The 24,783-nt window shown below is 31.2% G+C and overlaps 1 protein-coding gene across 2 annotated transcripts in view; it reads left to right on the top strand.

Annotated features, from left to right (window-relative positions):
• Positions 1–24,783, top strand: part of LOC118188019 (uncharacterized) — an 81,806-nt gene that overhangs the window by 51,732 nt on the left and 5,291 nt on the right. Inside the window, exons 2-4 of one of the 2 annotated variants that reach the window (XM_085821851.1) lie at positions 10,367–10,466; positions 13,395–13,484; positions 24,131–24,411. In XM_085821851.1, the coding sequence (XP_085677977.1) occupies positions 10,375–10,466; positions 13,395–13,484; positions 24,131–24,344 (396 nt within the window). In that variant the 5' untranslated portion in view covers positions 10,367–10,374 and the 3' untranslated portion in view covers positions 24,345–24,411. The remainder of the gene's footprint in view (positions 1–10,366; positions 10,467–13,394; positions 13,485–24,130; positions 24,412–24,783) is intronic. The other variant, XM_085821850.1, reaches the window with a different exon arrangement.

Here is a 24,783-nt window from a genome sequence, read left to right as displayed (position 1 = left end):
AATGAGCTTTAACATCTTCCACATCCTGAACAACTAACCTCTCAACATCAATGAACCTGTGTATGGTATACGTTAGTGATGATATTGGTAAATATTTTTCTTCACCACCATTATGAAGTCGAATAGACTCTGTTTAGCAAAACCAATGGTCAGAATACTTTTAATATATGAACATAACATGTTACGGACACTTACAAGAGACCTCTATGTGCAGTATCAGCTACTAAATCATGGCTTTTGGGTACAGGTGTATCAGTTTCATTGCCCGACTCTTGTAGGTCATTAATGCGTAATATATTATTTTATTAACATATAAAATATTCATGCGTAAATAACGAAATATACTAATGATTCATACGCAAAGGACGACGGTTATAATACAAATGGAGTGCCAGCAGAATTTTAAAATATTTATATAACCTTTTAAAAATGCAGATGGCATCAATAGATATTTGGCTTAATGATTATGACAAAATACTCGAGGTTTATCTCATTTAGGAGTTATTTCTTTTGTGGGAGGGACTATCTGAAGAAAATTAGCTCGTATTCACATTTCCTGTAAGGAGAGTATTAATTCCTCATACTATTAGAGCCCGTCTCTTAAAATGTAATCTGAAATGAACTACTATCGGGATTCAACAGTCAGGCATTGGTGGGAAAGTTGGGTTTATTTCTTTGTCCGTGAAATTTTTTGCAACAACAGAACGTTTCAAGCTCCCTAATAATTCGCACTTGACTAGAGAATGTTCATTTTAATTTTCATGGCAATAGTGCCCCATTAAGAACGTTCCTTACCATTAATGGATTCGTTATTAAAAAATTGTATTATTTTGCATACACTACTGTGAAAAGGACGTTGGTCCCGTTGGTGTCATTGATAGCTGAGTACACTGTGTATATTTACAAGGCAAATTCTCAAAGCCAGTGTCACTCTCATAACAAAATTTCGAATTGTCAAAACATTAACTTTTCGATTTTTTGAAGGAACTATATATGTAGTAGGAGTAGGAATAGGAGAGCACTGTATTTAAAATTAACAAAGCATTTGAATTCTGAAAGCATAAAGAACTCTTCACTGGCTGATATGTTTTAGGAGTGTTTTAGCAGAAGGAAAATTGATTGACTAATCGAGATATACATAATGTAACAGGAAGAAAGCTTTATTAATTTCTATCCATCTGACGTAAGATAAGGAGCTTTTAATATGAAATTTCAGAGTTGTATTGCATTGACTTGGCTATCATTAAACGAAAATGAAGAAGGATGCTCTCATTGATCCAAAAATTACTTCAAACCTCAGTCTTGCTTGAAAATATTTATCATTTTTATGCCGTCTTTTATAATCTTCACGCTTGGTTATGTTTCTTTAACCGTGTTTCATTAAACAGACAAATTCAGGTTTGACTCCCTAACAAAATATGAATGTTTGTGATGCAACCGTCATCTGTGGGTGCAGATCTACTTACCGTATCGGAGTTTTTAATTGGCCAGTTGATATAATAATCAGAAGGAAAATGTCTAAATTAAAAATGCTTCATTTTCGAAAAAATAATGTTCTTCATATTTAAATCTCTTGGGTATAACTGGTGAGTTTTCTCAGTTTTAGTTTTTTTTATTTAGTTTACTTCACATAAACTTTATCAAATTAGCATTGATTAAAGAAGAGAATAGTCATAATCGTGATGAAATTGATGTGCAAGGGATGATTAGATTGGATCATTTGATTCTGACTAAGCTTCCTTAGCGTATTTGCGCAGAAAGGAAATGATTTATTGAACAATATGCCTTTGTGAAAGGCTTTAAAAAGAAACGTGGCTCTTACTGACATTTATATTACATACGAGGAAAACCCCGAAACGCTTATGAAGTTAACCTATTCAACTGCAAAGAACAGAATTGAGGACAAACTATGTATATTTCACGCTTTCGCCCCTTATACAGAGTAAAAGCTAACGTCTTTTAATTTTTTCGTACAAAAGAGCAAATAGTTCAGGAATATCTTCTAAATATTTCGATTTTTGAATAAATCACATGTATGATAGAAAATGTCAAAAAAATTTCAGAATGGACGTCTTCAGAATACATTTTAAGCGAAATGGATGAAAATTAAATAATCAAGACATTACAAGACTTAAATGAAAAATTAAAACAAATATAGGATGAAGCCCTTAATAATTCAAAGCTATTGTATCAGATGCCGTCGGCGTGTTTGGATCAAATTACTACATTTCCAATATATTTTGATTCATAAGCTACAGTCTTTACGACTTCGTTCTCCTCATCTCTGTGACAATAGGCTGGATTTACGATCTTGTTACAGCAAAATGGAAGTGTCTGCGAATTCTATCTGTGTCCTCGTTAAACTTGTGAACAACACCAGCAGTCATGATTGCCGTATTTTTAGCTTTTCTCAAACATACACTTTATCAGCTGGAAGATACTTCTCATGCAGAATGTTTAGAAGCGTAGCTTCATATTCTTCATTTCTCTTTATTATATACATAATAGCGTATACGAGATTACATAATAGCATATAAGAGATTACATAATAGCATATAAGAGATTACTTTCTCTCTGAATGTCATTTTTTGCCTTCGTGTGACTTTATAGAAGAGCTGAAAGGGAAATAGAGACAGACATTTCATTTCAAGTTGTTTTATCTACGTCTTAGAAAACGGATAATTTTACTTACTTTATTAAAAGGAAAAGTTAACATAATAACCTTTTATTATTTAAAGCACTGAAGATTTAATTAGCTTATGTGATTTCCGTAAGAGTTTTCAGTTAAAAAATATACAGAAAATTAAATGATTTGGAGAAAATGCAAAGCATGCAATGTTCAAATTTATCAGTGTACACCTACGAAATGTCCCCATATTTTTGACATAATTCACGAAATTTCAATATCCTTTTCCTTTCAATTGCTTCTTAAATTATGATTCATCTCCGATGTAATAACAGCGACGTCGAATAAATGTAGAAACGATGTGCACTCATTTATTGAACTTTCGATAAACATTAATTTAGTGCGTTTTTTAAGAAATGGTTTACCTAATAAGAAAATATATTTCACAAACATACACAGAACAAGTATATGTTAAAGCGGTGAATACTTTTGAACAACGAACCGAAACCGCACTTCAGCCATACCTCTGTATCTGCTGATTCAATATCCATGGCTTCCTTTAGCTGCAGTTTGCGGCAGAGAGAAAACTTAAGTTGCTGTAAATATCATAAGCCGTTCAAGCGAAGTGACAACAACAGTATAATCGAAATATATTATTTTAAACACTTTAATGCTCCCTTCTCACGCATCTTCAGGAAAGTTTGGGGCCATTGCAACTAACTATGAAGTTCACTCTGTAACTCTTTATACATTCTCAAGCTACAGGAAATGCCTCAGACTGTTGTGTTCGCACTCCACCTTAATGATGGGAAGTGCCTCGACAGTCGATCTCGATTAATCGGGCCGTTAGAAAATACTTGAAGATTATATCATCTTCGATGCTCTTTGAAGTTCTATTGGATTAGCAAGAAAGTAACTTCGGTTTGCGAAAATAGATAGCGTTATGTTCGTTTTGTTACTTTTCCTTTTCAGATTTGGTATTCGATACTTTTAGCTTCTTATAAAAACAAATTTCGTGTATTTTTGTTTTCAATTGTTAGTTTACTGTCAGTTTTAACGTTGGGTGCAAAAAATAAATACTGTTGACATATTTTACTTTTTTATATTCATAAAGGCAAGAAAGCGTTCGAAGCTCACAAAGAGATATGCGAATTTTATAGAGTTGATTGGTTTCACTTTGAAAAGTTCACAAAGCCTGTGTGTCATAACTGGGTTAAAAATTCCGTTCTAGAGATTTTTCACTTGAAGATGATCAAAGTTCTGGCTGACCTTCTGAAGTTGATGATGACAAAATTAAAGACTTAATTGAATCGAATTGTCCTGTAACCTGCACGAGGAACTGCAAAACAAGGTTAAGTGTATCAAGAGAACAACTGAAAATCATGTAACATGTCTTGGACTAGTTAAGATGCTCGATATCTGGGTTTTTCATGAACTGAAAGAAATTCACCTAACACAACGAACCAATATTTTCAATCCGTATTTCAAACGTAATGCAGTCTACATTTTTTTAAACTAATTATCACTGGTGATGAAAAATGGATCGTCTGCATTAATATTAATCGAAGATGTAGTCGTCGAAACATCATGAATCAGAACAAATCGGATCGAAAGTTAAATTACATCAGAAAAGGGTCATGCATTCCATTTTGCAATACGGATAACGTTTCACAGTGTGAAACGTTTTCGGTACTTCAACATGGCAGTTTTAGTGATATGGGAAATAAAGACCGACATTTCAACCCAGCTTGAGAGAAGCAATCAATAAGAGGTTAAACCGAAAGTTTTAATCCTAAATAATTTATTTTGTACAGTTTTTGCTGTGTCCTTTTGGCCCTATAATTTGCAAAACAAATTTCTCCAAATTTATAATTATGCATAAAAAATGTTATTTTTGCTGATTGGTAGAATTTGCCTTTGCAGTGTAGTCGTCGACACTCTTTGAAAAGTTCATTTTTTTAAATATAATCTGAAGGAGAAAAGTCGTAGGAAATCACCAAATTCCCTCTCGAATACTACTACAGTATACTTAAACCTTCTGTTATTCCCAATGACGTAAATAGCGTCAAAGCTTTGAATTTCCCAGCTGATATCGGGAAGTCTCTAGCGTACTTGCCCCTTTCCTTCCTAATGCGAGGACAGTTGCACCGATAAACAAAGAAACTTTCCCAAATACATTGACTAGATGAAACCCTTAAAAAAGAAACAATAGAGCAGAAAAAAAGTTTACTTCGGAAGTTAAGGGGGATTTATCTTGATACTTGGGGGTTATTTGTGACGAGGGAAACCCCAAGAACGTGTTAGGGGAGGAAATAGACGAGCGCTTAAGTTACGTCATTTGTTTTCGTTTCGAACATGCACGTCACTGTTACGTCATTAAAGTATTGTTTGAATGCCAAGAAACTCCCAAGGATCCAGGAAGTCCTATATTACCCCTTAACATCTGTCTAGGTGTTAAAGAGTAATCTAACACTTTCTAATCTTATTTATGAAAGAGTCAAAGGACCTCAACTTTTTAAATTTCTGTGCTTAAAGTAATGACTTTGTTTTCACAACCATTTTACTTCCCTGAGGTATGAGAGTTTCAGACATGACACTCACTTTATTTCTTGAGATCTGAGATTTCCCTCCGGAAATTCTCGAGAATCTTCGAATTCTTAAAACAGTTGAATGCTTACTTAAACAAAGCGTTAAGTTAAAAAAAAGGACAGGAGGAAAACCATGGAAAATGAAAACAAAAAACAAAGGGCCGCTTTCAAATAATTTTAATTCAGTGTTTTGACTAAATTGAAAACTAATGATTTCAAGCTGTTGACGACTTTCACTAAATATTTTTGCAGTACGAAATCAGAGCGTTTGGCAAATTTAATTGCTGTGTTTGTCATTGCACGAATATCTCCGAATATTAAGGTTTTCTCGTTTTGTTTCAGCTGTTGATACTAATGTATATACAGAACGTCCAAATTCCATAGCCATACATAATATATTTCTTCTAAGATAGGGAAGTAAGAATTTCCCTCTTACTCTCTTACAAATGCCTTACATCGTGTACATAAAAAAATTACACCACTTTATTTTTGATGTATATGAATAGGAAAAAATATGAGCTTCATTTTTTTAGCATAAATGTTTTTCCTTCGAGACTGTAACTCTTTATAGTAACACTACTACTCTGTAGTGTTACTATAAAGAGAACATAGCAATATAGATAAATAAATAATTTTAAAATGGAAAGATTTGTGAAGTTTTATTGTATCCCATAACGGTATTTACTTCACAGATACAATGGATCAGACTGCAGTTTGTCACAAACTCCTGCCTTTTTTCGAGACAATTACGGATGATGTTTGTTGTTACTTTATTCAATGAATTCTGTCAAAAGTCATAATATCAAGAGTATTGAGCATAGTAGGATAATTTACTATTTATTTCTAAATAGTAGATCATCAATATTTCTCTAATATTTGGTTTTAAACAATCGAATCGTTCCTGTGTAAGGGGGCAATAACTCACTCGCAGAGATTTGGTGGCCAAAGCAACAGCCAGAGATTCGGGAATACAATAATTTGTCAACATAAGCAGAGTTTTCTTTTCTTTTACTCTTGAGTTTTCTATCATTTTTCTCGAGAATTGGGAATAAAATAAATAAATAAACAAATAAACAAATAAATAAATTCTTGAAAATGGGTACTTGAGATTTTCTTATAAATCTCGAAAATCCTCGCAACGCGGCTACTCATTAATAACCGCCAGCTGAGAACCTTACTTCATAAATATTGCCTCTTAATGCAAAATAAAACTTGCGCTGATGACCGTTAAAATTGCTACACCAGGAAGAAAAACAAATAACAGAATCATATATATTACACATATACACTATAATGGGAGGAAGACATTGTTACGTTTACACGTGGTTTGGGGTACACAATGGATTTGGAGTGCATTTGCATATCCCAGAATGCAATACAATCTAACATTTGTTGCATACAGCTATCATGGTTAGCAATTTTAATCGCGAGTAATTTCAGTCATTCATAAGACCAAAAATTACTATATTTGCTTTGATATTAAACTAACAGCTTTTGAACTTACTTTTAGATACATATGAAGGAGATAGTAAAATCGAAATATCCTTCATTTTTACGCATAAATACCGAACAATTTACTCAAATGGAAAGGAATAAATTTTAATAATATGTTATTCAATTTAAAATTAGGAAAACTTCTATAAATCACATAAAGATTCTTAGAATTTTAGGAATAACAAACTTGAAAAATTAACAGCGCTGTCGCATAAATTCGAGACACGAATCTCCTAACTGCAAGCTTGACGTACCAACCACTAACACTACAAAAGCACGTGCGAAGAAAAATGACAATTTATTGTAAGGTTTGCGAAAAGAGTTTCTTGATGGAGGAAATTTATATGATCAGGAATTATTTTAACTAAAATATTGTACTTAACAAAATATGTAAGAGCGTAAAAATTAAACTAATTTCCCAGTATAAAACTGAACTAAGACGAAGCAGACTCAACTTCCACCCCCTTTTTTTAAACATAATCTTGTTTACTAATTCAGAAGTCAAACAACAAAAATCAGTGTTATAGTTTCAAATTTTCACAGGACTAGTTTCGATGGTTTTACCGAACCACCATCGTCAGCTGCAAAAGCTCAAATTTGAAACTATAACGCTGATTTTTGTTATTTGACTTCTGAATTAGTACTTGTTCGGAGTGTTATTGTGTCTTAATAATCTTGTTTGTTTAAAATCTCTTGTATTAATATTGGAGCTGTGTGGTTTTTAGCAAATTCAGCTACAGGGAGCATTATTTTAAAAAGTAGCCCAAGATGATTAAAGAAATCAATTTGTATTTGTATTACAATCACAGTATGTAATTTTACTGAACTGTGCGAAGAACTCTGCCAGTCGGTAGAAGAAACAAAGAACTCCAGAAGAAAGTGTAGGTGATGATACTTATATAAAAACTTTAAAAAAGTATTGGTTATAAGCCCTACATAACTTTTCTATTCCGTATAATAAAATGTTAATGCAATAAAATTTCTTATGTTAATTGTTAAAAAGAATAATACTTCCAACGGTTTTTTTTTAATATTCTACTCTCTGTATCAAGCAGAGAAGTAGTGGTGTCCTGTCGCTCGATTTCTAGACAGAGTGTTTGGATACATAGATTCGTAACACGATATATTAAAAAATCTGCTGTGAACACCACATGACTTCCTTGTACGACCTATTAAATTATATACATTTTTTTCTGCTGCATTTAATTTAAACTTATTTCGTCGAATTTCGTTAGTTATTCTTTCTCTCATTCATTAGTTATTCATTCATTCATTCATTCTCATTCAATTAATTCAATTCTCACTTCGAGGCAAAGCAAAAAATACATAATAACTAAAGGCATAAAAACCTTAGCCGAAACATAAGAACAGCATAATTCAATCATTTTTAAAGCAATTAAAGCACAATTTACCAACATATAAGAATAGAAAGCTGAGCTCACGGAACCGCGTAACAGTGAGTATGTATATGTATATGTATGTTTTTGGGGCGACCTATTGCAATTAAAAGGGAAGTGCACAACTACATATTGTAGCAGTCCCATGTACAAACTTTCAACGCTCTGCGGCTATTCTTTTTGAGTTATGCGAGATACATATATGAGTACATCACATATAACATCACATATACATCATATGAGAAACATCACAAAATGGTATCTTCTGAATCCATTTTACAATGAGTTTTAGGATATCCTTTATTCTCTCCCTACATACAGATGTCATGCATAAACATCTCGCAAACGGATTCAGGTGCGATCAAAATGGATATTTTATTTGAAATATGATACCCGAAATGATTCGCGTTTTCAACACTTCTTTTACTTCGTAAAAGGAAGTAAAAAGTGGTTGAAAAATCATGTAGCTCCCTTTAATCCCTCCTTTTAGAAAGTGTAGAAAGAGAGATAGAAGAATCGTTTTCATAACATATTCAATAAAATATTAAAAGTTGTTTTTCCTACATTGAAACTTGCATAATTTATAATGATCAAAAAAGGAAGATATTGGTTTCAGAAAATTCACCATACTAAACTTGTTTTAAGAGAATGAAAGCCATTGACAACTTTTCAAAACATCTTAGTAGACACAGAGATAATACTGGCTAAGTGTTTAAAACGTTACTAAAAAAATATTTGTACTCGCGTTTGTAAAGAGACCACCAGCTGCCAAGCGGTAATACTGCTGAACGTTGGTAGTTTCGCTCAGGTTCAATTCAAGGCAAACAAGAGTTGGGTGAATGGGAGTTTTAGTGACTTTCCTCACGTTTAATGTGAAAAAAAAGCTAGTTTTCCTTAAAACGATCTCTACGAAAGTATCCCTTCCTTCAGGTAAGTAGCCCTCGCGTACTTTGACATAATTTAAATAATCCAATAAAATGTAATTATTTTGTATTAAAAATATTTGTTTCACGTTTGCTTCGCATGTTCTATATTTTTAATTTATTCGAATTCCTTTTTATACATTTATACAGCTTAATTATTGCAATATTTCTTAACCGCTTGAAATATTTCATACGAAAATGTAGTCTCTTTTCGTTGATAAAACAACCGTTCTGCGCAAGCGTACGAAATAAAATATCGCGGACCTTAGTGTATTGATTTGCTGACTCAAGACCTTTATAAATATGATAGCAGATTCTCCTTTTGAACGGAAAATTCCAGTTCCAATGGTCCTTTCTCAGCATTTTTTCATTTCCATGAACATTATGTTAAAATGACTGAATCAGAATTTATATTCTTATTAAAAGCTTAAAATTCCGATATTCTGTAAAGTATCAAAATAAATATGAATTTTCTAAAAAATTTCTATTGCATTAAAATTGCTGAGAGACTTGCCGATAAACTAAACGCAATATATGAGTTCTTTATTGACGTCATCAACTATTTAAAATATTTTTAAGTACGAAATCAATTGATGCAATTTTCGAAATGTTTCTGAAACATTCTACTCTGTCTGTACATCTTTTCAGAAAGTTAATGGAAATATTCTGCTTATCTTACTAAAATAGGTAATAATTTGATAAGCAGAAAATTTTGCATTTTGGTAAATAGAACAATTTGATCTAAAAACAATTTAGTAAGTGTTTTATTCAAATGAGTAACAATATGATAAGTAGGAAATTTTACGATTTGGATAAATAGAAAACAATTCGATAAGTGTCTTACTCGAATAGGAAACAGTTTGGTGAGCAGAAAAATTTAGTTTGATAAGTATTTTACTCAAATAGGTAACAATTTGATAAATGTCTTACTCATATAGGCAACAGTTTGATAAACAGAAAAATTTACAGTTCGGTAAGTAGAAAACAATTTGATAAATTTGCTTGGCATTTGTTTTAAATGTATGATGAGATCATATGCATTCTTCAAGTTCAGCGAAAAGAGCTCCTTTCGTTCATTACCAGTGACAAGTATAAGTGATTTGCATGCATATATGTCGTGATGTGTGCTTTTATGTAAGTGCTGGTCTAGGGCAGCCTTTTGGACTGACATCTGTGAATGAGAAAATATATTAAAATTTAAAGCTAAAAGAAAATTTAACTGCTTAAACTTTTTATGGCTAGTAGTCTTTTTAATATAGTATCACCCATTCATAATTTTATATAAAGTTGTATTTTGAAAAATTTAAATTTAAAGACAAGTTATGTCAAACCTTTCAGATACTGCCATGGCAGCCTTGCAGTACTACACATGCTTGACGCTTTTTGGAATACTTCTGCTAGCCATGGTTGCCCGAGCACAAGATTATGGCCTTGAAGAGTAAGTATATAAATTAAATAACATTTTGAATGATCGTTTGATTTACTTCCACCATAAAATATTCAAGGAATACCTTGAGTAATTCAAGAGACTCGCAAACTTTTTGAGATTCGGATTCGAGAAAATTTAGGATTCGTTCTCCTTCTAACAATGTTCTCAGGATAGTTTAAAGCATTATTTGAATATATTTACTAGAAAAAGCGATGATAAAGGCATAATCTGCAAAAGGATAATTGGGAGTTAAGTTTATGAGATAGCTTCCCTTCGAAAACCCTCCATTGAAGGCTTCCCATTCTAACCATCCATGAAGGTTTCCCTTACTACCGTTCAAATGCTTTGTTAGTGAAATTGTACTATCGTAAGTTACTTCTTTCCGTCATAATTTTTTATATAATTGTCGTTAAAAAGAATTGGAATTATAAACATATTCTGTTGTCGTTATCAATTGTCTCACTTATCGACCTAATCAGACACGAAATTGATCATGGCAAGAATCGGAAGAATGCGTCTGTTGTTGGAATGCGCCTTCACCGCCATATAAGTGACAGTATATTTTTGCAAGTCCCAGTTTTGATGAAGAATACCCGGGGAACGGATTGTCACCCGATTACCAATCTATACGAGAAGGCTTTTAGTCATTATGCTGCACAGACACTATACGCTTACCAACATCCGTGCCTTCTTTGATATTCGGATTGAGCACACGATACAGCAACCAAGAGCACTAACCACAATGCCGATCAGGGCGGAATATCGTTTCAAGTGGCTTAATTTATATTAATGTGGGAAAGTTAATTACAGCAATTGATTAGAATGTATTTCTGATATAGATGTGCTTTTTCATTAAATAAACTTTGAAAAGAATTTCTTTGGAAAAACAAAACAAAAAAAAACTCTTTTTTTATTTAAAGACCTTATGTAGCGTTTTGTAATACTGCGTTTTTAATTCTAAAAAAAATTCGTTGTTTGTTTTATTTTATATCAATGTTTAAACTTCTAAGTAATTTGTATGTATTACTAAAAGTCTTTTCTTTTGGACACCAAAAATATCATTAGGAAAATCTTTAAAAAGTTTTTTAATCGCTACACTACAATACTGTTTATTTTTCACGCAACCTGGAAAATGTATTTAGGCTAGGTTATTTGAATATGGCAAAGGCACAGGGTCTTCATCTGCCTAAGAAGATGGTTGCCTCCGGAGGACTCCCTGAGGAAAACTTGCTCGTATTTCAAGTTACGCATGAGGAAAACTACGAAAACCAAGCAAGCAGTCACCGGATCAAACTCAAACCATGCAGCTGTTTTAACTATTTATGCACTGGATGGGGCAGAAAAGATGTTGATGCTATAGGAGACATAGCAACTTTATCTTCCATGCAGCCTTGGAAATAGTCGTTTTTCAAAACTCAGTAATTTAATGTGATATGCAATTTTAATTTAACCTTCAAATTTTAGTTGTATTAATCAATACATTTTGTTACAAGGCACATAACCCGTTTATTTAAAATTTAAAACTCTGTTTCGTTTTAAATAATATATTTAATTGATATAATTTAATACACATTAAATTTTGGCGTATCTAGCTGATAATTATGTTCATTAGCAGCAAACAATACTTGGACTAAAAGAAGAGATATTTCTAACCCGTAAATAAATATTCTCTTCTTAGGCATGGAATCTTTTCCTTTAAATTCGATTTAGATATAAATATTACATCTAGCAATTTTTGTTAGTTCATTACAAAAAGGATGCCGCTAATTGCATTAATGATTTGTATTTTAAGTGTTAAATAATTTTCATGAAAGAAAATCTAAAGTAATTATTTTTTTATTATTTTAGCTTTTGAAAAATAATTAAATTATATGCTATTCCAAATTTTGGAAATTTTAGCTACGGTTAATATTACAATGCAAAAATAATTTCTCATTTTTAAAATGACTTTTGGTTCAAAAAGAATACTTCTAAGAAACCTTTGTTACTATTTCTGCATTACTGTCTTCTTTAAAATTTTATTCATTTAATATTAAATTATAATTATCTCAGAAACATAACTTTTCTTCAGTCATTAAGTCATTAATATGCAGATTAGGAAACTCTAGTTAAATTAATTTAGATTAGAAAGACTGTAATGAAATTTTTCTACTTTTTGAGAACAAGGAAACGTTAAATGAACTTCAGCTTTTATTAAGAACAAATGAAATAATTAATTATATTTGAACATATTTTTTGAATTTAACCTTGATTCCTGACATGAAACATAATTATTTATTAAATATATGCATGTATGATTAAAAAAGAACTCCTTTTCTAGAGGCTTAAATACGTAGAAACGAACGCAAAAGTAAAAATTTGATTTTAAAAAAATGTACATCTTTTCGACCGCTCAGATCTAAGCTTTAACACTCCATTTACGTAAAGAGAAATCTAGTAGTACTCGCATTTTATTCTGGTAATGAATCGAGAAAATTTTAACTAGTTATAGGATATTATTAAGTTTATAGTTTCTGTTAGATTGTGCTATGGTATTAAGAAATGCATCAAAGATAACAATGATTTTTTAAACTAAATCTACTGATAATAAAAAAATGTAAAGACAACGGTAATGTTTCCCGTATATAGAATCTAAAAGTGGAATCTAAGAACGCAGCATAAAATCTTATCAAAATTCCGATAATAAATAAAAACCTGTCTCACGTCATTTAGAATTTTAAATTTCCTCTTCTAAGTCTTTAATGTTTATTTACAGAGAGCGTGACTTCTTTTTAATCTCGAATTTAAGGAAGTTATTATTCTTCAAACAAATGAAGTAACTTGTTTAGTAAATTGCCATTCAAAAAGCTGTTAATTTACGTCACGAATCGTTGATTCATTCATTGATTTTTAAGACTGAATTTGTTGGGTTTATAATTAACATTTTCTTTCTTGTAGAAATGTTAAAGAACTCGTAGCGAGAAGAAAGAGCTTGGAATTTATGAAACAGTTGGTTGAAGACATAGACGATCAGTTGAACAGGCTGCAGTACGTATTTTGGTTAACCAATACCAGTTCTATTTAAACTAATATTTTTATTTGGTTGCTGTATGCATTTTAAATGTTTTTATCAAATAAGTAGATTTTAATTTATATGTTATACTTTTATGCAAGTGTTTACTTTAAATGTGTTGCCTCACATTCCAATTTTGCATCAAAATTGGTAATTCAAATTATAGCATATTCACTTGCATAAAAGTACAAATGTACATAAGTATTTTTAAGTTCAAAAAGCATACATATAAAGAAGATATAAAACGAATCTCTCTCTGGAGGCAACTTTCTAACAGGATATATTGAAATCAAAATTAAAACAAATTCGATTGATTATTTCCTGTAAGAAAGTTACTCCCTTTCATGACCTAATTTTAATTTAATTATTTTCTCTTGATTACTTAATAAATTTAGTACCATACAAAGCGAATTTATTATCTTAATTTGAGGTTTGAAATTACCCAGCATTTGCTTATATATATGAATGAGTGTGTGTGTGTGTGGGTACGTGTAATTATATGTATATTATATATGATATTAAAGCTTATATATATATATATATATATATATATATATATATATAGATGGGATGCCTCTGAGTAATAACTACTAATACTATATATATGTAATATTAAAGAAAATTTTGATATCATACTCAATTCGGCATTTAAATTTTTTAACTAGAAATAAGCTTCTATAAAAACTATACAAAATAAAATTAAAAGCGAATTGTTTCTACATCTCTTCATCTGGGAGCATCTTTTTCAGGAGGACAGTATCTCGAAAAATGCGAAGGAAAATTAGCTTGTTTTTGTGCCAACAAATACACAATCAGTATTCTAATAGCAAACACAGAAAAACCTCAAAAACATTGCTTATCAGTTGACCCAAACCCAGAAGGCCGAAAAAATAACATAAGTTTTAATCTTAACTATTAAAATATAATAATAAATTTACCTTAAAAGCTTCTTAAATTTGAATAATAACAATGATGTTATTATTCAAATGAAATCAGTTAGAAGGATGTGATAGTCGTAATTGAAATATTTAATATTGCGATAAAAGAAGTTGCATTACTTAAGCCGGAAGAATATCTATTATTAAATAATGAAATCGTATTTAGAAAAACGCGGTCACCTAGGGTCATCAAATATTGAACATACTCTCCACTCCAACATATGCACCTCGAAGCTCGAATTCTGATTTTCAAATTTGATATTTATTATTTCATACTCTGTACGAATTTAAAGAACTTTTCATTAAAAATAATCCGTAATTTAAAAAAAAAATCGTGTTGCTACTCAGCAAAGTTTAAGATACTTATGTTTCATATTCAATCAGAAAACTCAGCAATGTAAAAGAAGTGTGTTACCACTCGCTAAAACGCAGTATATTTGTCTTTCGAATATAATCAATATACGAGGATTGGTGATTACTCGTACTTGGTGATTTAAAGCAAAAGTGTTGCCAATGGCTGAAATTTATTGCTATCTTCCCGCGCCGGTATCTTGCCTTCGGCAAAGCGTAAAAATATATAATTTCCTTTCAAATTTAACCTGTTTGCTATTAAGTAAACTAAGTGATTTAAAACAACAAAGGCATTTCTTCATTATTATTAATTATTAGAACCCCTGAAATTAATCTAACTGGAACTCATTAAAATTATATCTGTTTTTCTTTTTTATAGTAACTGTTTTAGACGGCTGGCCGCGGAAACGGCTAGTAACAAATAAAATTTTAAAAATAATGAGTGTGTGATGTAGTGGTTGAGAGAAAATTTATTTTCTTAATAATTAAATAAATTAATAAATTAATTAAATTGCCACAGTAACCGAAAAAAGTGTGATTATATTCCCTGATTGTTATTTAAATTATTTAGTTTCCTGATTTTAAACTTCTCTCAGTTACTCTTTGTAATTATTTTAATTTCCTTAATTTTCTCTCAGTCACCCACTATTTTAATTTTATTTGTTATTATCGTTCCGTTTTAAATACTGTTACTCCTTTTATCATAATATGCTTTTTGTATCTAATTTCACTTGTCTGACTCAAGGAGGTTAGACTAAATGGTATAAGCCTTCCTCGTATGTCTCGTGCAATGGAAAAGAAGCCATGATACGTCACGGTATGACGTCACGACTTCTAATGGCCGCTTTAGTATTTTAGAAGAACTTCCGATTGGTTTCGTATAAATTCTAGATAGTGTTATCTATACGTTAGCAATGCATCATTGGGAGCTTATAAATCTCCCGTTCTAGTTTTAATACTTAGCATAATTGCTTTTCTACTTAGTACATAGAAAAATCGCAAGGATTGCAAATAACTTTTTCAGATTTAAAAGAATGTAGGTATATGAAAACGTATAAATGGTAACTAAAAGACTAAGTATACATGGTAAAACTTGGAAGACCAGTGGAAGTTTTAATGGTATTTTATGCAAATTATGCCTAAAGACGCATTTCTGAGCATGCAGATGTTGATATTTACTCTTAATATCAGTGTAATTTTATTTAGGATTATTTCTTTCGAAGTTTTATCCGTAAGCTGTATGGCGGCCATGATAAGTCGTGACATCACCACGTTGACATTTTCTTGGCTTTATTTTTGTGACATCATGCTTACTCCATCTATTATAACCTCCTTGGTCTGACCTCATAAAAAACAAGCCCATGAAATTTAGCATGGCAGTCGTTGGCATGAGCCTTGAATACTAGGTGGCAGTCTGTGTTTTCCTAGTTCTACCCCAATTGTTTAGAAAAACTCAATTGAGATTATTGCATTTCTTGTGTTAATGTTTGTTGTTAGAATACTGGTTGTGCATTTGTTAGCTCTGAAAGAGACTGATTTTCTTTTGCCTTTCTCGAGATATCAGTTTTCTGAAGAAGATGTACTGGGTAACGTAAAATCACTTCTTTTATTTTTATTTGAATTTAATTTTTATTATTCTTTATTTCTATTATGTTGATTTGAATACGAAATCTAAATTTGCTTTAATATTTGTTAATTTTATGTATACATATACTTCTGAATGCCCTTAAATTCAGATGTATTCATTTATCTTTAAATGCAATATTAGGAATATTAGGAATATCAGCAGTTTCGCAAGAATAAATCCCATCTTGGTATAGATTTAAAATTAAAAAATAAGCACACAAATGAATTCGTGTGCAGTAATCTGGCATATGAATTAATGTGCATCAGCCGAAGGAATCAACACACTACGCTTAACATACTTAATAAAACCTTGAGGAATGCTGCGCCAAATGAAAGTGTTGATCGCATACGCTAATAAAATAATGTAATTTATCAAACTGTTTTTTATCATTTCTTTTTAAATTTTTATACTTCTTTTAATTTCTTTTTTATATTTCCTTTAATTAAATTAAAAGGAAGTAAAATGAGTCACAGATAAATTGTAATTTTTTGTACAATTAAAATTCAAACTTTTTTTTCGTAAAAGAGAACCTAAAGTAGTTTTAATATTCTTTTTCTTTGATTTCTTCTTATGCTTTTCATTAAGCAACTAATCTTTTGGATAACTGTATGGTTAAGGATTCCAAGTACTATAATTTGCATTTCAGTGCTGCAGCAACGCGAACCTCCTGTGTTTCGTCTCTAGAATGGTTTTCTTCATCAGTAAACGCGTCATCGTCAAATTCATATGCTTGCTGTTGATTGATGTTAGTCAGATCAGCTTAAGCCTGTATTGAAAATTAATTTATGGCCTATGACTGGCTATGTTAAACATAATCCTTTAACCCAACATAATCATAAATACTTACCTGAGGAAGACAGACATTCGGATCCTTGTATTCTACAAATACTATGCTGACTTCTGCTGAAAAGAAGCTTCATGTTCCAGAAAAGGAATTTATGTATTAAGCAATTATCAAATACCCATAACTTATGCAAACTAAATCAATGATATATTTCATATGCTAATCCATTAGAAATATTATGTCTCCAGACTGATATATTCCGACATTTAACTCCAGAAATCATTCTGAAAGCATTTCCGCTTTAGATGGTTGTACAGAATTCTCTTAGCATCTGAAATGAATATCTAAAATGACTATCTCTATCACGCTTGTCAGATCCACGTTAATTGCGTCAATTATATCTCCTCTGAGAGCGCAATTATCCTCTTTATCATAAGGCACTATCTGAAGGGTAAATGCTATTTAAATGGTAACATTTTAAACCAATTTCAGTTATCTTAATTATTCCAACAACTAATTTAAATTTTCTGAAGAGTGCGTAGACCGTTCAATTTTAATACTGCGGAGTTTAATGTGTCTTTTATAAAGGTATAGGGATGTTGTGTCCTTTATAAAGATTTCTGTGGCAAAACAGTTACTGTATTCTTGTAGTTTTCAAATCCACGAACATCGTCAAGTAATTTTCAATATACTTTTATGTTATTACTATGAAAAAGTTAATTTCAAAATACAGAAATCGATAATCGTCATTTTGATTACTTTTTTATTAATTTACAGATAACACTTAAACACGCAGATTTGAACTACTTGGAGTTACTTAAACGTGGATTTTTAGTAAATGTGATAGCCAGTTAGTTTTAAATTTGATATAGTTTGAAAACCCGCTGATAAAAATATGTTATCTAGAAATGTGGGAAAAATTAAGAGAAAGAATTGTATTCTGAATGCTTAAAGAATGTATGGATATTAATTTACAGGGTGGCGTTTATTTCCATATTTTTCAAAAATCAGTAAGAATGAACAAACTGGTAAACTGAAGTAAAGTTTCACACAGAGTCCCCCTCCCTCCAATAACAATTTAATTTTTCTTCAAATTTTCACTGACAAATGCCCTTCTAGTATCAGACTATAATGACAGAATGTAAAAAATTACTACACTTAGGCTGTTAATCATTTACATTTGCGAGCATACATACTAATATTGTAGCATTCAATTATGAACACAGTTACAGTTATCAACATTAGTTACACTTATTAATACTGACTGTAGCATTCTCAATTGCACATCTTATTTTAATAATATAGATTTGTCCATTTTCACGATATTAACAGTACAATGCAATCGGTGAAAATTAGAACTAAAACGTATGTTATGCGCCCGCCCAGTCCTCCTTTGTAATAAATCTGAGCAAACATGGTAGGCAAATTACCTTTTACCATTTTGAATTTGCGGCGTCTCTGCAGAGCCACAAGTTTAAAATAGAAGATTATTCATTCTTCTGTCATCGACGATTTAACCTAGACCTTCAGATTTATCAGACGGAGGTGGTGACCATTAAGTAACAAGAATACGTCTTTAATTTTGCATGAGCTTTCCTTAAAGTTTTGCATATGAGAATATCATTCAAACGGCTGCATTCCGGCCGCAGAGTTTCGGCACCCTCTTCTGAAAACTTATTTTGCTAGCCTAATTTCAGCTGTTTGTAGTCTGTAACTCTTCCAGTCTGTAACTGTATTGTGGTTCATCTTAAGATCACAAAACTGATATCATCTTTTGACTCCAAAAATAAACGAACCTTGTTATAAGGAAAGGGATTTTCGATCCTTCGAACCAATTTTAGAGCCTTAATCCTTTCCTATCATCAAAGGATTCTTTTCTGCAGCAACATTTCGCTATTGAGTTATCGATCGAACACAATTTCATGTCGTTGTTCTTTGAGTATAATTTTGTCAGTAGATATATTATATTTGTCTTTTAACGACAATGCAAAGATAACTTATTTACTGAATGTCCAGCCATTCAACAGGATAATTAAACAAGATTCATGAACTGAGAACACAGGCATGCCTTTTTAGTCTTAAATTGTTCGCTATATAAAATGTACAACTCCTTTTTGCTAAGTGCGGAGACGAGGGTATGGGGTTAATTAACAAGAGATTAATTTTGGGGGAGATATCTAGCACCACAGAGATCATACAACGACTGCGTGCTTTGTTGCATTAAATAAAGCTTTGGATTTAATTTAAACAAAATGATAAATCTATGTTAAATTAAATGATAAATCCTTTTTACCTTATGTAACTGTAATAAGTTCTTTTAAAGTGGAGCTTTTATCATCCGCACTTTCTTCCTTGCTTTTGAATTTTGGAAATGATTAACACATTTCTTAAAGTATTTCTTATCTCTACATGAATATGCTTCTTACAATTCCTATATTCATTACTCAGTGTCTACACTGACTGTGCTATGTTAGAGAGAGCACGCGGAGCTGGAGTATATATCCATAACGAGCTTTTTAGTTTCTACTTACCAATGAGCCAGCTTACAACTCCTTTGATGGGAAAATCGAAGCCATTGTTGTAGCCGTTCAATAACTGTCGATTCTAACCACTATTTTGTAAAGGCAGTCATAGTGACAAATTCGAAAAGTGCGCTTTAAGCTTTTCTGAATAATCAAAATAGTTTCCAAAGAGTTTTAGACTATAGGGCTTTGCTTAATGCAATGCCACACGGAATTTCTTTCCAATGGATTCCAGCCCACTTTGGAATTATGGGCAATGAAAAATCTAATACATAGTCTAAGAAAAGAACTTTGATAATGCAGCGCATTAATCGACCGCTTTCTTCTCATACGACTAAATTGTTTGTTAACCTGACTCTTTAGAGAATTTTTAAGTAGGACATATGCTTCAGTGTGCTATGGATAAGAGATGGGGGGATTCTGGAGAAAAACACAAATTTCATTCCCAATTTTCCAAGAAAGAAAGCGGTAGCTCTTTTAGACGTCTGACTGGATATGGCTGTTTGCAAGACCACCTTTATAGAATTGGAATGGTGGATTCCCCAAACTGTGTTTTAGGTGATTCCAATCAGCCTATGATTTTTCAACATTTGAATAACTGCATTGTGCTTTTTCGATATGAGGACATAGTTTAAAAGTACTGGAGAGCCCGTGAACTAACGGCTTAAACGCTAATATTTAGAATTTGTAAAATAAATAAAAATATTCACTAATCATCTCTTTTTTTCTTAAAGAATCAGTAATTTAATTATATACAAAGAAAAATGAACATAATATTATAGCGCGATTCATCAAAGACTATTATGAGCGGCAGAAAGTGTTACGCATTTAATTTGGTGTATTGACACTGTCATCACGCTCAATATAATACCTTTTAAAATGGCGTACTTTGACCCAACGTTGCTGCCATTTTTTTAAGACGAGCTCAACACCGTTTATGATAAATTTCATCAGAACCTGTTCTAATGGCTTTGCAGCTGCTGTTTCTATCTTAAAATATCTGTCGTTTCATCTTACCTGCTGAATACAAATACATGAATATATGAGCTTTAAACTAAGGAAAGTTTGTACTTCGTGTTTTTTATGTATAAGTACATCTGCATAGTCGATGGAGAGAAGTTTTGGGTTATCTCGATGGCTTCCATTTTTTCACAGAAGTTCGCTTTAAAATATGGCCCATCTGTAACCATTGATACGATAAACACTGAATTATTAATCATTTTTATGTGCTATCTAATACACATTTCATGACGATTGGCTACTTCCTTAACAGTCTGCAATTTCAAGTGCCACTATGAAAGTATATCTCCACTAGACGTCGAGAAAGCACGGAGGCCTCTTGTGAATTTCACTTCTGTCTCATGAAAGATCCCCGTAATAGAAATGCAAGCTGAATGAGTTTGTTTCGAAACGCAAGAATAGAGCTATTTAAAAACATATAAAACGTATATAAATGGTTAATTAAAATGTCCAAAGTTACATAAAATGTGCATCTTTCTGCTTATAAATGATCAAAATAGATTAGAATAGCCGGTTTTCTGTCATTGTACTGATTGTGAAATCAAAAATCAGATCAGTAACAATTCATCTAAATGCATTTTGATGCTACATTGAATAACTAGTAAAACGTTTTACACATATAAACCCCTTTTTACTTCCTTGTACGAAGTTAAAAGGAAGTATTGTAATCGCGAAATGTTTCAGGCAGCATATTTCAACGAAAATATCCATTTTGACCGCTATCGAATGTAATTTAACGCAATTTAACGATGTTTTTGCATGACATCTGTACGTAAGGACAGAATAAGACTCTTTTCCTCCAAAAAAATTATAAACTTGGTTTAAAATGAATTCTGAAGAGAATTTTTCGTGGCGTCTGTAGGAACGTAGGTACGTACGTACGTATATACTTACGTATCTCGCATAACTCAAAAACGAGTAACTTCAGAACGTTGAAATTTTGTATATAGGACTGCTATAACATGTAGATGTACACCTCGTATTTTGATTGCAATGGGCCGTACCAAACGTATATATATATATATATATATATATATATATCCACTCTGTTACCCGGCTCAGTGATCTCAGTTTCTTCACTCTTATATGTTTGTAAATTGGACATTTTTTTGCTTTAAAAATGATTGAATTATGTTGTTCTTATCTTCCGGTTAAGGTTTTTATGCCTTTAGTAAATCTGTATGCAATATTTTTAAAATTATCAACAATTTTAATGTGGTTTAAGTGCCGCTAAGCCTAATAATTTTTTGATAGCGGCCATTGCTTTTTTACATTTGAAACAGCAGAATACAGGATTTGTTGCCAATCTAGAGAAATATAGCTTCGCAACAATAACGATAATGCCTTCATTTATTATTGCGCATTAAATCATTCTTAATCCTTTCTGTATTTTTTATTTATTTTTATTTATTTATTTATTTATTTATTTATTTATTTTTTTTGAGGAAATAAGTGTTTAAGATTTACTTCGTAATTTTTAATGCAGATATTTTGAGTTTTTATGTATTTTTGCCTTGTCGCGAAGTGAGAGCTGAATTAAATGAATGAAAAATACTCAATCGTCTGTGAAAATCTGTTTCTTTTTTGTTTCGTTTGCTTAATTTTTTTATACATCGTTTTAGATTTATTATAGTATTTGAATAGGACATGTGGCAACGATTAGATAATTCTTCAAATGACATAAATTTTGAGCATTCTGAGTTACAATATGAACGAAATATAACGCTGTTAAGTGAACCTAGCGCCGGAGTGTCGCTATGGTAAACAAATATGTGAATTTTAAAGAGAGCATTTATTCTTTTGTGGTTTATGCGCTATGGACGAAGTTGATTTAATTCATTTCCATTAAATTTAAATGAAATGCAAGAAAAAATGCGTATAATTTAATATTCCGTACAAGGAAGTCATGCGGGGTACACATCAGATTTTTTTCATTCGTCACTTGAAACGTTTATGCGAAAGGTTTTTTTTTACTCGTCTTTGATGTCATTTTTCTTAATTTATATCTTAAGTTCTATTTTATCTAGTCTCTTAATAGTAGGTTGTAATATATGACAACAGTGTGTATTCATAATCATTTTCTTCATTGGCTCTGTGTAATTTTGCAAATTGTTCATTTTGTTTTATTTGATGTGCTTTTTCTAGTCGTTATTGAATAACTGATTTAATTTTTATGCTTTTAATTTAATTTAATAACTTACATATTCAAAAAATATATTTCTTTGCTTTTCTTTACAAGAAAATGTTGGTATAAGATTTTTAAGTAGAATCAAATTAATGTATTTAGAATGAATTACTCTATATGCTGTTTAATTGTTCGTTATTTATTATTTTTTGTTACATTTAGTGAAAGTTTCCGTCAGTCTGTTTCATCTCATTAATGTGTTTTGTGTTTGCGGTCAGTATTTGTGTGTAATTTTAAGCATTTTAGAGAGAATTCATACCACTATTTTTAAATACTTTATCAGTATAACTTCAAACAATAAAGTATATTATAATGAAATAATATTTATAATTTTTGTTTAAAATTAATGTCGTTTCTTATGTACATTCCATATGTTCAACGATATGATATAAAAGAAATTTACTAATTGAACCTAAATAAACAAAAATATCTAATTTAGTAGAGTAGATTTTTAAAAGCGTAATTTTTTTTCGAAAATCTTAAAATTAGATAACACAAAAATTTTGTTCGGATTTTTTGCATAAGCAGGAAATCATTACCAGATAACACAATTTATAAGCTATAAATGTAGATAGATGCTACATTTATCTACTAGTATATAAAACAAAATAAAAGCATTAATATGTAAAACTGCTAATAACTACTAATATATAAAGCAACATAGATATATAAAGCAGCATGTGATATTTGATAAAGAGTTTGTTTTTTTTAAATTATCCCTGGAATGCTTTAAAATGTTAAATGTTCAAATATGGTTCATAATGGATTCTCAGTTTTAACATGAAAGTTAATAAATAGGATTAAATCTTCAAAAATGTTTCAAACATCTGACATTTCAAAGTAACAAATGATATAATGCCAGAAGCATGTCAGACATATAACTTTAAATAAGAAAGGATGTCTTTCCCATTTTACTTATTTCTTCTATGTTGGTTCATAATATTTACGATCAGAGAAATGTTTCACATTTCAAACGCTAAGCTGTGATTTCTAAATATGCTTAGTAGTCATTAGTCAATTATAAATAACTCATAATTCAGTTGTCTTTCTTCAATGCCTAAAACAAGACATGCGTTTATTTATTATACTCGCTCCACAGGATTAAATTTTCTAAAACGTGATACCACTATTAAAAGACTGTCAAATTTTATGTTGTCCAGTGTTTGTTTGTTATTGTCCTGTTCATCGTTCCAGAAAAAGAACTTGTGTATACGACGCTGGTATGACCGACAATTGCAACTACAAAGACATTCATAAGAACATAAATGACGAAATTATCTGGAGTCAAGATAAAAGTCCAGGAAAACGCAAGAGATCTTTCGAAAGGGCCCGTGAGGGATCTGGAGCAGATATGCGAACATTCCTGAGGTCCCTGAAATCGTTCACAGCCAATCGCAAACGCCAATAGGTTCTGAAGAGCACAGATCTCCGTTAACCAATCAACTGTATATTGTTTCTTTTTGTTTTAGTTTGTGGTAAGCTTCCTGTTTTGTCTTGTCTTGTCTTCAATGTATTCCATGCATGACTTTAAAAATATTTAACAGTTGACAGTCTTACAGCTTTGTCAAAATATATGGTAAATTTCAAGAAGCCGAAAACGTAATAGTTACAAATATATATTATTATCCAAGTAGTATTAGAAAGATAAATATAAGTTATCCTTTTCCTTTTCGTATGACGTTTCTAAGATATTGTTACGCATTAACCTTAGATGCAACGCGCAGAAGACTGTATTTGCATTATGGCCAGTTACGTATGAGAATTGTTGCTAGCACAAGTTCAAGTCGCCATCAGCAGTGCTCATTTTAACAAAAGCTTCCGGGATTGAAGTCAAAGAAACTCTCAAT

Source organism: Stegodyphus dumicola, chromosome 8 (genome assembly GCF_044657685.1).
Source record: "Stegodyphus dumicola isolate Sdum_Otavi_A_Nest chromosome 8, ASM4465768v1".
NCBI lineage: Eukaryota > Metazoa > Arthropoda > Arachnida > Araneae > Eresidae > Stegodyphus > Stegodyphus dumicola.
The sequence above is the reverse complement of the archived record's forward strand: the minus strand, read 5'-3'. Positions and strand labels throughout refer to the sequence as shown.